Source organism: Elaeis guineensis, chromosome 6 (assembly GCF_000442705.2).
Source record: "Elaeis guineensis isolate ETL-2024a chromosome 6, EG11, whole genome shotgun sequence".
NCBI lineage: Eukaryota > Viridiplantae > Streptophyta > Magnoliopsida > Arecales > Arecaceae > Elaeis > Elaeis guineensis.
In genome coordinates this window covers 13131289-13143996 of record NC_025998.2, presented here as the reverse complement: position 1 = coordinate 13143996, position 12708 = coordinate 13131289, and the positions used below count along the sequence as shown (strand labels likewise).

Here is a 12708-nt window from a genome sequence, read left to right as displayed (position 1 = left end):
GGAACATCGACGGCTGATGCATCCTAAAGATCCATTTTTTGAAAGATTAATTTTTTTTTATATTTTCTGAATAAATATTTTTTAAATAATATTAAATAAAAATAATTTATTTATATTATTTTATATATTAAAAAATAATTTTAAAATTTACTATCCATGTTTTTTGTATTACTATTTTTTCAAATAAATTATTAAGATCTATCCATATCTTTTATGATATTTATTATTATTATTATTATAAATATTAAATAATTATATTATTATTTGATAATAATATATATTATTATATTTTATTATATAGAATTAAGGGTATTTTATGAACAAATGAGAAAATGATTTATTCGTCATCTAGATGTATAAAATTTTTCTTTTATTTTTTAAGTAAATATTATTTATAAAAAATAATTTATTTTTAAAAAAATATAAAAATATGGATGAATTGGTTGAGGTCACGAGGAGAAAGTTGGTCTATTTTTTTAATAATATTTACCTACCAAATGGGCTCTAATATGTGGGTAAATTAAGCGAGGAGCGTGAGGAGTAAACTCTATGCTTGGAGGATTGCTTGGTGTACCCTTAGCGGGGATCATTGGCTGTGCTTTGGATCTAAATTTTTTAGTCGAGCTTCGAGTCTGCCTATGTAAAGATTGATGAGAAATTCTTTCTGCACCACGGGCAGTGCAGCTTGACATGCACCATTCGATGATGGATCAGCATGCAGGCTCGAGCATCAGCTTTGAAGAAAAAAATATTTTTTTTCTCCAAACTTGTGTGCCAACCAATCACCGCAGGCGGTGTAGTCGAGCATCGTTGATGGTGCAAAAAGAATTTCTCAAAGATTGATATGTTCTGGACCCAAGTCTAATTCATGATAAGGTCTAAGTGAGCGTGAAAGCAGATAAAAAGAAATTATTTGTGCACCATGGGCGGTGTAGAAAATCCAACGTGGAGTGAAACCGCTCTGCCGATTAGTTTACGTAGTCATCGCTTTTCAATACACATTAAATACTTGCTGATCGATTTTTTCGTTTAAAAATTTTACATGATGAAAATACTCTTATTCTTTAGAAAAAATTATGACATCCTATGACGTATTATAGTTCAGGATATCATAGCTCAGAATATCATAATATAGAAAGGATATTTTTGTTCAACCACTTTTCAATATGTATTTAATTTTTGTAGATTGATTTTTTCATTTGAAAATTTTGAATGACGAAAATATATATATTTTTTTTTAAATTATAATATCCTGTGTATATTATGACATCTTGTAGATTAAAATTATGATTTTTTGAAAGAAAATTGTCATAGACATGAGATACCATAATTTTATTAAAAAATAAAAATATTTTCGTTATATAAAATTTTTAAATAAAAAAATTAATTTTTAAATATTAAATATATATTAAAATTGATGATTATATTCATCAATTGAATAAAATAGTGCATCTTACGTCGCATTTTCTGCGCCGCCCGCCGTGCACAGAGAATTTGCCAGCAGGTAAATAGTTCGCTTTATGGCCCATTTTACTGCTAACGCCTGGAACGCCCATTTTGCTGCTAACGCCTAGCGTCGCCGTCAATGACTCAATGCTCAACTCACATTTAATATTTGGTTTTTGTTTCAAAACCACCTTCCCTCCACCTTTGATTCGCTTTGCCGTCTCGCCTAAATTACAGATAATCCATCACTCCTCGCCCACCACGTACAAATGAAAAACAATATAACGTGGATATCATAGGATCCTCTTAGCTGTCCTTCTTCCGCGTTTGGGTCTCTTAGCTGATCCACTGTCGGCTTCTCGGGAGTGATCGGATTCAGAGCTCCGCCATCTCCTATACAAAATTTTCTTTATATTCTCCTATTCAAATCCGAAGCCAGAAAAGTACAACAAAAAGGAGAGGATAAGCAGCGAGTCCAGAAAGATTTCGCCGTCTCTCGTCGGTAATTATTTTCTGTCTCAATCTCGTCTTTTATTCTCGATTGTTTTTCTTTACCTCTATAATAAATTATTTTTAAAATTTTGATGCAAGAACTTCCAAATCTAAAGGTTGAAAGAAAACCAAACAGTTGATTACAGAATTTTTAATGACCGAGGTGTTCGCTGGACCATAGCCTGCGATTTTTTTATATAAAGAAGGGATTTATTGCTTTGGAAGGCATCGCATGGCATAATGTTCTGGATGAATGTGGAATATCTTTTTTTCTTTTTCTTTTGTCTCTTTAGGAAAAAGTATCGGCAAAGAGCCCAATCTATGAATGTGGTATAGATGCTTGGAAATTAGAATTCTAGCAAACAGTTAGTTCATGAAGGAAGCTGATGCATAGAATCATTAATCGGAGACTTGCATCGTGGTTTCTGTGGACCCATGTCTATGAGACGTGTGCATATTCAATTTTTTGGCTAAAAATGAAGGTTAAAAGTTGCATAGATTTTGGGATTAAATATTCTAATTTTTCTTGAGCGGATAACAACAACGTTTTTGTCGATATTCTTAATTTATTGCCCAAGAGAATGGAGTGCTTCTGGGGTGATATTTGACCAGTGCATATGTTGCTGACTTCATGAAATATTCTGTTTGATAATGATAAGGGTTTGAATATTATATTATTTAGAACAATGTCTGCTCATACTAGGAGGGATAGGATGAAGAGAGGCAAAGAATATGTCTCAATCGAGTGCAGAGCAATTTACAGTTTGTTAAGGTGTTTTGGGCTTAACAGAGATCTGAGAAAGGCCTGAACATATGCTTATATGCATATCGAAGTCTTAGGAAAGAGGTGAGGAGGACCTAGCCAGTCAATTAAATTTGTGTAAATGTGGGAAAGGACTTTGAGATGCTTGACATAAGAGGTATTCCTTGTTAATTTGGATGGTAGTTGATGGTTATGATTATGTTATATTTGGATGGGAAGAAGGTTGCTGAATGAGATAAGAGCTCTTTTGGAAGGTAAGATATATTCCCAGGGCCAAAAAGTACCCATTCCTAATCAAGTCTGAACATCTACATCAAGAATATGAGAACATGCAAGGTGGCATCATGGATCAAGGAGAGTTCCAATGCCCATAAGCAATCATTAGAGTGATGTTCTTGGTCAAACAACTGGAATATGACTGGCTTTAAGCATGTAAAAGAAAGTTATCTAGATAATATTTCTTGCAGATGAAGGGAAACAACTCTTGTGAGGTACAGATGAATGTGGATAAAGATGGCGAGCAAAAGGTTTGAGCATGTTGATGAAGAAGGTGATTCATTTTCTGGAAGAAACTGACAGTACCATGCCTACTACAGATTTCACAATGAATGATGTAAGAAGAGAAGAAAATAGACAAAGAACATTATGGTCATGCTGCTCCTAGTGGCCACATCTCTATGTCCTAGAGAAGGATGTAGGCACAAATAATTTTCCTTACCATTCGTTGTCAGTGGATGGTGGCCCAACTCTCTGCCACTAATTAAATACCATTCGACCTTTAAGTAGGTCGATGTGCCATTAAAAATAAATAAATTATTCAAGATATCAGTATCTACTAATAATCTTTTGAATCTAATACCCCATCATAACCAAGTTATTTATGCAAATATTCCCTCAAATAATGGATTCCGACCCTCCTAACAAAATTTTAAAAGCAAAGAGAACTTAATGTGCACTACTCTTGCAGCATTCTTTTTATTACCCTCTGGCAATTCTAGTTTACTCTTTATGTTAATAATAGCCTAATCATTATACAGACTGATTTCTGGACCTTCATGAGAAAGCAATCTATTCAAATTATCCATCTGGTCAATGGCTGCAACCTCATATGCATCTTAACCCTCCTCTTGTGAGATATTCAGTTTGTATTTCTGTTATATATTTGCCATAGGTGGAGACGTTCATCTTATGTTTGAAAGACAGTCCTCTATTTATTTTTTATTTTTTTTGTTTTTATTTATGTTTCAACAGACTTACCTGGATTTTTATACTTGATTGGCTTATACTGAAAGCCATTTTTGAAAATCAGTGGAGTTTGATGTCTGTTGCCTGCTTTTTCAAGTATATGATTATTACCAGTTCACCTTTTCTTTTACAATTCATGTATGCTTGACTCAGGGTTCTCAAAGTAGTATTTCACCATATGTTAGCTTAATGTTAAAAGAACTTGCTTATCCTGATATCCTGCATGTCCTCAAGTGAATATATGATTTTCCCACAACCACAACCACCCCCCACAACAACCAAAACAAAAACCCTCCCTCCCCGAGAGGGCGCAAACATGTTGTAGGTAACTTCAAATTTCCATTCTAAGCCTGCAAGTTTCAGCCAATGGAAGGCTCTCAAGAATGCAAGATCATTATCTGATACTGCTCATAATTTATAGTTTCCTGTTCTATCTAAATATCATCACAAATAATGAACTGAAATTTTTTTGTTGCTTCTCTAGATGAAATTAAAATGAGTGATATTGATGAACAAAGTCCAGCTTGCGTTGGCAGTAAGAATCAGAAGCAAGAAGTCAGTAAATTCCATGCAAATAGAGAAGGTGCACCATGGAATGAACTATGGACAGACGGGCTCATCTGTGCTTTTGAATTTGTGCGAGGCCATAGGTGGACAAGTCCAGATAAATCTGGTTCAAGGACCCTGTCATTGCAGCAAAAAGACAATCTGAATCCAAAGAAGCAAATTCCTAGATCTGGGCTGGGTGATTCTTCTTCGCAATATTTGAATAAGAACAGCTTACTGGAATCCACACCTCTCATTGATCTAAACAACACTGACTCCACCTTAGGTCTCGTGGAAGTTCCTCAACTTGATGACTACAAAAAAAAGCCAAAGTTTATGAGGATATTTTCAGACAGCCATTGGATGCCTATTGGTTGGGCTAGGATTTCAGAACTAGTCCAGATGGTCCAACCTGATGCTAGCTGGGCTTCACAGCCAATAGATCTTACTGCTGATGAGGATGATTTTACTGTTGCTGATGTTGCAGCTCCTTACTGGGAGCGTCCAGCAGGGCCTACGTGGTGGTGCCATGTAACTGCAGGTCATCCTTATGTTGATGCGTGGTTAAGTAATGCTCCATGGTTGCATCCTGCCATCAGCATTGCCTTGAAAGATGAGAGTCGGCTTATTAGTGAACGGATGAAGCACCTGTTATACGAGGTGACTTGTTACTGATTCTTCTAGTAGCTGCTCCATCTCCCTTCACGAACATTTTATATTTTTGAGTTTGTAAATTCTTTAGGTGTTATGAATGCATGATACTTACGTACCTACCTATCTATATATAAAAAAACACCTGTTTGCATGTGTTTAGACACATCACATGTGTATATGTCCAAATAAAATTCCTTTGTTTCCTGAAAAAATTATACAGTTCTTTAACCTTCTTTTCCAAATATTTGTTATTGCAATTTCTCCTAGATTTTTAGCATAAATCTACTATTTGATACAAAATGACCAATCCACTTGAAGAATGCCCATAACATTCATAGGAGAATCTTTGATCTGTTGACTACAAAATTCATTTAAATTGATAGGGGTCAACCTTTGATATTTAAATTTGTACAGATAATCTTCTGTAACAAGGAATTTATTACTTCTTAAGTTACTCGGTATGAAATAGGTTTTGGCACCAGATAACTAGCTTATTTATTCTTGAGCATGTCTATATGTCAAGAAAGTCATTAACCTCAACTTAAACCAACCAGTTTATCCCATGCATACGAGATAGGCCCTGGTCAGGTGCATGAAGAGATATACAAGTTCAGATAATGAATCAAGATGACAGCTGGATTAACTAAATAAATAATTAAATTAGGGGGAATTTGAATTGATGACCACGAGCAATCTTAACTCTAATACAATGTCCACTAATCACTTGAGCCCAAAGGCTTAAGCTTTTAGGGGACTGGTCCATGATGCACATCAGGCTCAACAGGCTAAAAGTTCAGCATATTTTCTGGGAAAACATGCAGACACAATATGATCACTTGATCAGCAGACATGAGCTTCTTTTATGTGGGTGATAAAATCCTTTGATTAGTATATAAAGGAGATCCCACTTTAGAATGATATATCATGAACTAATCATTCCTTGATACTACATCCTGGTATAATGTGAATGACCAAATAAAAAGGGTTGGTAAAAGACATTATCAAATTCCACAGTATGAAATGGGAATTTAAAAGCTGTCATTTGATAAATAAAGAACCACTATGAAGAATTCTCTTAAAAAATAAGGGGATTTTTTTTTTCTTTTTCTTTCTTTTTTTTGTTCCTTACGATGGTGGCCATCAAAGTAATCATATTGAGTTTGCACAGATGACTGGATTCTGTATATTAATGTAGTTTTGATATAAAGGATACCAATTAAAACTTGAATCCATATATATATATATATATATATATATATATATATATATATATATATATATTAAAATGAAAACATATCTGTTGGTATGCATTTATGTTTGTCTAATATAATCTTGAGGCAGTCAAATATCAACTTTCCTTTTAGTTTGTTATACAATTTTTTCATGCTGTCATTCCTCTTAAATTAATATGGCTGATGTTAGCTTTTCAGGTCCCGGTTAGGGTTGCAGGTGGACTATTATTTGAACTTTTGGGTCAGTCAGTTGGTGATCCATTTTGTGACGAAGATGACATACCCATCGTGCTTCGGTCATGGCAAGCTCAAAACTTTTTAATAACTGCATTGCATATCAAAGGTTCTGCTTCAAACATAAATGTGTAGGGTATAACTGAAGTTCAGGTACTTAAAAGAGCTTAACCGTGTTGCTATACCATTTTGTTGATCAAGTGACTGAGCTCCTTGTTTTGTTGAACATGATTTTTTCACCCCTATATCTAAGGTCTGTCCAATACTGAGGATAATTGATCAAATTCTTCTCAGGAGCTTCTTCTTGCTGGTGGGAGTGTTGCTCCTAAATCAGTTCATGAAGTTATAGCACATTTAATTTGTCGCCTTTCTTGATGGGATGATAGGTGATGTTGATATAGTTGTTATTTCCTGTTGTTGATTATTTAAATTAGCTGAAGTTTCGGTATATCCAATGCTCTTGAGTTCTTGCCTATAGATTATAAATGATGATTCCATGAAAATCTATCTATAGTATAGTCCTCTACCCAAGTTCCATATGATTATTGTAAGAAGGTATACTTTCACTCTTGGTCTTTGTCCTATCCATATATGAAAAGAAAATGCTTTCTAGTCAACTAAACTAAGCTGTTGCTACCTGCTACTGCAAACGATAGTCATTTTCTATCTCAAAACTTTAGAATCTTGTCCATTTATGAAGGAGACGGCAGATAAGTATCCACCTTTAGTATATATGCACCATTTTCTTTTATTTCAGCTGAATATGCTATTGCTTACATTTTTTTTTCCTATTGTGATGTACTCTGACCATTGCAGACCATGCTATTCTTGTGACGTTTGCATGTTTGGACATTGCTGCTATTCTGAATATATTGCACATGCATTTTCTGCTTTCACTGTTAAAACTTTTCAGTTGCATGTCCGAATTGTGCTCATTAGAGGCCATTGCTTGGTGCAATGATAAAGGCTTGGGCTGACAAGGGCAGTGGCATCAGTTCAAGTCCTGGGACGGCCAGTTTGTATAAAAAAAGGCCAAAACTTAGGTCTCTACCCGGTTCACCCCTCCCAGCACCCCAGATTGTCGGGAAAATAACTAGGTAATGACCTTTATCCAAATTGTGTGCATGTCATTTGGAATTATTTCATCAAAGTATTGATACAATCAGGCAAGATGAGCACTGTATCATGAAGAACTTTTGCTAGAAATTGAAGAAACCATAGACTTTCAAGCTTTCTTTGTATTTTGTGGTCTACTTAGACTTCCTATGAAGTCAAAACACCCTTTTATTGCAGGTAACTGAGGATGCCTTTTGTCGGTTTTATTAACTGAAAATAGCATCTGCCTGATCATTTGGAACATGCTCAAGTCAAGTGGTTCTGCAGTGACTTTTCGTAAATCTAGATTTTTGCCAATCACTCTAAGTTGGTTCAGTAAGCCTTCATTTTCATATTGATTTATCAGCCGCTGATTTTGTTCTCTCTCTCTCTCTCCCCCCCCCCCCCCTCTCCCCTCCTCCTCCCTCTCTCCCAACTAAAAACCCTACCTGCCCACCCACGAAAGGGAAAAGAAAAAAGCTTTGAAAGTGCTTGGGGTTCAATCTTTGCTTTATATCATTCATAATCAATTGTTCAAAAGAGTATAACCTTTATTAAGTCTTATTGGTGCCTTCTAGGACATTGTTTAAGGGTTGTTTGCTCTCCTCTCATTCCACTATGGACCCATTTTTGGCAAATCAACTTTGTGATGTTTTGTTCCGAGAAGACCCAAAAACTTAAATACTGGTCTATGGTGGCCTTACCATACCATAAGGTGACCATACTGGTGCACCCCCTCTGTACTGTACAGTACAGTACAGTACAGTACCAGCACATGTTATATCATTTTTGTTCTGCTTGCACCAAAAGGCATACTGTTTAGGTATGATATACTATCTTACTAGTAATATACTAGTATTTGAACCCTTGATTGAAGCCTTGTTGGATTCACTTGAGAGCTTTAAGCATATGAGTTGTTGATAATATGACAAAAATTCTTAGGTGCTTATAAGTTTTTACATTCCTCACCTTCTTCAAACATCTCTCCTAGCTATGTTGCTCTCTTTGGCTTCATTGTTAATTTTACTTGAATTTTGTGTTTTCCCTTTGGTTGACCAATCATTTCCTCCAAATTGTACTAGTGGTTATTGGCAGTCTCTAGTTTAGTCCCTCTGCTCTTCACAGGTATTCCATTGCATCAGTTTTGTGCTATGAAATTGTGTTAATCTCTCCACGGATGTATCATTGGCAGCTCCTGGCCTTTTTATTGATTCTCAAGCAAAAATCCCCCCGTGTCTCCTCCATGAAAACATATCTACAATATCGATGATTTTATTTACCAAGCAGATTTAATAGCTGTTCTGCAGACTTGTAAGATGTAATCCCCAAGCTTTGAATTCTTTTTTGCTACCATCACTTCCTATCAAGAGATGTAGGTGTATTTAAGTGGTTGGTAGCACTCTTTAATCTTATAAGGCTGTGGTCATAGTGGAACAAAAAAGAGAAAAAAGATCTTACCAACACATGTAGACTTTGAATCTTGTCCAAATCATGGCCAATGGTACCGTTCTTTTGTATAAGTAATTTAATAGTCCTTTCAAGAAAAATTAATTTAACTGATGACTACTAACTTAAATTATATGGCCAAGTACCACAAAGCTAGGTAGGAACATGATATATTGAGGAGATCTCTGCTTAAGCTCGCAAAGCTGAGGATAGTTATTATTTTAGTTGCAATTTTTAGAGAAGCATAAACATGTTTTTTTTGCAGACGTGTCCGTAAGATGTATTGCCTCTTTCATTCACTATGTTCATAATTTTGTATTCCTAAAATTCTGGTGAAATTGTAGCTTGTATTTATTGATATTTTGCCTTAATTAGTCGATTGGCTGGTGGCTCCACCTGATGGGAGAGCCACCCACTTTAAGAACGGAGAGAGACCCCTTCTAGAAGAAGAGGAAGGAAAAAACAGAAAATAAAAGCAGTCTACAAGAACAGAGTTTGGCCCAGTGAACTGAACATACAGCATGACATAGAGTTGACATTCCATGCTCTGGTTCAAATTTGATCATGTGCAATCAGGTTTTGATCTAGTTGAACCTGACTTGAACTGATAAACTTGTTGGGTCTTAGACTTGTACACAGGATATGTGTCACGCCCCAAATCCGGGACATAACACGGCCATGCTATCGAGGGATGGAGCCCACGATAACACGAAGCCAATCCATCATAATCATCTAAAATCCGTCAAATAAAAAGATTCAATTCTATTATTCATCAAATAATCGAACCAATATTGGTTCAGAGCATCTAAATCCAAAAGCAAGTACTAACCCGAATCTCAACATTCATAAATAACTACAAATCCATGATTATAAAATAAATTAAACTCCTGCTGTCAAATTTTCAAGCTTGCTATGCCGATCTTCAAGCTTGGATTCTTTTTGTCGATCCTAACCTTATTTCTCTGTTCAAACAAAAAGAAAACAAAAAGAATATGAGCTACACTAGTCTAGTAAGTAGAACTTGCACTTCCTTATCGGATCAAACATAAGTTTTTCATGATAATGCAATATTTAGAAAATAACAGGTAATACAAAATAAAGCATTTCATAGAGCATATAACAAAATAAGTTATAAACTCATCATGCATGCATAAATCATATATATTTCACAATCATGAATCGTAAATCATTTTCATCATGCATTCATGTCATGTTTCAAAATATTGCTCACAGATATTCGTGCTAAGGTCACTATTATACCCGTGACAGGGCCATGTTTCTTAATCGACAGAGTTCTTAATTCATGTGCCAACTTTATACCCGCTGGCAGGGCCATGTTTCGTGTGGATGCTAGCTCCGGATGTCGACCTTCCCGAAGGGATTCATTCATAGCCATCTGAGAGCCTTTTGAATCATTATATCTTTTTCTTAAAGCATACATATACATAGATGAAAAAACAATAAAATTCATGCTTCATAATCATGCTATTTTCATAAGACATATTCATGAAATCAATGCTCATAATAAAACATACTTTTTCATATCACATATGCCGATCCTTATTTTATGAAAATTATGATTTCATCAATAGCAATTTTTTGCATAAAAACATGATCATTTAAAAATAAATAAGGAGCATAAGATCTACTTACCTCGTTCATCTTAGATCTTCAGACTTCGTTAGAAGAATCAACTAATCCTATTTAAAATATCAAATCATTATCAAATTCTATTCCATAACTATAACAAGATCAAATCATAAGGAAAGAAGACTGTTGACCGGATGTGTCGGACCATCCAGATACCAGGGCAATTCAGGATCTCTTATCTGAGGGTCAGATTCAAGTGACTTGATCAAGAAATCGTGAAGCACAGATCGAATTAAGGTCAAGATCAATCAATAGGATTCTTTAATAATGAATTTGAAAGATCCTTGATATGATCAAATGAGGTTGACATACCAGTACGGACATCAAAGCAACTTTGGATCATCTTGTTAGAGTCAATATGAGCCCTTAAAAGATGAAGGTATGACTCGGTACAAGATTCATAGACCTTCTTAGAGAGAGAAAGTCAATCATGAGAGAGAAAGTAGAGAGAGAAAGTGAGAGAGAATTTTCGTATCCTTCAAAAGTGGCAATCATGATTGAGATCATCGAGGTCATATTAGGGTGACTTAATATGGATTAACCATGATTGATGTTATCAATTTCGGAATAAGAATCGTATCGGAATCCGATCTACTGCACGAATTTTGAAGCAGTCTCAGGTATCATATTTTTCATCTCAAGTTTATCCTAGGGTCTATAAAGCAATCAGAGAGAAAGAATGACCCTAGAGAGATAAAATCCATAAAAAGAGATAAAAAGTCTAGAGAGAGAAAATAGAGAGGAGAGAATTTAGAGAAAAGGTAGAGAGAGAAAGTCCCAATTTTAGAGAGAGAAAGACTTAAGAGAGAGAGATGAGAGAAACTTTCTCTCACATGTATTTATTATTTATTATTATTAATTTTTTTTTCTTTTTCTTTTTTCTTTTCTTTTCTTTTTCTTTTCTTTTCTTTTTTCCTTTTTCCTTTTTTTTTCTTTTTTTTTTCTTTTTCTTGTTCCCCGTGGCCTTCTTTGGCCGAAACAGGGGACCTAGAGGTCCCGTGCCTTTGACCGGCCGATCAATGGCATTCTCCGCCCAGCGGTGGCCGCGGAAGGGGCGACCCTCCCGTCTCAGAGGCCGAAGCCGGCGGTCGGCGGTGACCGTTGATGCCATAAAAAAATCATGAAAAGGAGAGAAGAACAGGGCTTTCTTCTCCGACGAAATCTGACGGCTCCTGTCGCCGGCGGTTGTGTCCACAGGCATAGGAAAGAAGGGAGAGAAGAGAGGAAGAGGAGGAAGGACTTACCGGCCTCCAATGACCCTACCGGCGTGAAATCGCGGCGAGCACGAGTCGAGGGGCCGCGGCTTCAATCGAGAAAATTGGAGAAGAACTCCGGTGATCGTCGGTGACTATTGTGTCCTCTCTTAGAGGAGAGGAGGGGGGTTCTTATAGGGCTCGTCCTAGGGTTTTTTAATGGCCCTAGGACTCCGATTCCTGATCGAAACCGGAGAAGGGGAAGACTCTGATCGGGAGTCTTCTTCCCTGTTTTTTTTTTTTTTTTTCTGGGTGGGCTTTGTGGCTTTAGGCCCAGTGGGCCGGGTTATCATAATCTGATCCAACAGAGAATTTGTAAATGTGATCGATTGGAGTTGAACTAGCTCCCAATTTTTATTTCAGGCCCTATCTGGTTCAAGCAAATCCTTGAGTTAACAAGGATATCTTACAATTGCTCTCAGCTGCACAATTTCTATATGATCAACACATCTATTTGAATCTCCAGTTCAGTTACTTTGTGCACTTCTGTATCATATTATTATCATGGCACTAATTTAGTGTTACTACTATGATAATATAAATCATATATCTAACATGTGCCCTTTGGACATGCTTCAGATTGTTTCGTAAGTATATTTTTGGGGCAGCTGATGAAATCGAGTTGAAGTTTGTAAATAGGTACTTTACTATT

General features: G+C 35.9%; 2 protein-coding genes across 3 annotated transcripts in view; both read left to right on the top strand.

Annotated features, from left to right (window-relative positions):
- The first annotated feature begins 1634 nt into the window (after window positions 1–1634).
- Window positions 1635–12696, top strand: LOC140858477 (uncharacterized). 2 transcript variants are annotated; one of them, XR_012142042.1, is made up of 4 exons: window positions 1635–1948; window positions 4431–5152; window positions 6577–7709; window positions 12636–12696. XR_012142042.1 is itself a non-coding variant. In XM_073259219.1 (3 exons), the coding sequence occupies exons 2-3, from the start codon at window positions 4442–4444 to the stop codon at window positions 6745–6747; spliced, it is 882 nt and encodes a 293-aa protein (XP_073115320.1). In that variant the 5' UTR covers window positions 1635–1948; window positions 4431–4441; the 3' UTR covers window positions 6748–8088. The 2 variants fall into 2 exon arrangements, 1 of the variants encoding a protein (XP_073115320.1); XM_073259219.1 differs by lacking the exon at window positions 12636–12696 and having other exon boundaries at window positions 6577–8088.
- LOC140858725 (uncharacterized) overlaps window positions 12612–12708 on the top strand; it is a 10820-nt gene continuing 10723 nt past the window's right edge. The window contains 1 exon segment of the mRNA XM_073260033.1: window positions 12612–12643. Coding sequence (XP_073116134.1) covers window positions 12612–12643 — 32 coding nt within the window.

Excerpts from the sequence above, each read along its gene's own strand:
- LOC140858477 (XM_073259219.1), top strand. The coding sequence starts at position 4,442 with ATGAGTGATATTGATGAACAAAGTCCAGCTTGCGTTGGCAGTAAGAAT. Across the intron at positions 5,153-6,576 it reads TGAAGCACCTGTTATACGAG|GTCCCGGTTAGGGTTGCAGG; the intron begins GTGACTTGTTAC and ends TTAGCTTTTCAG.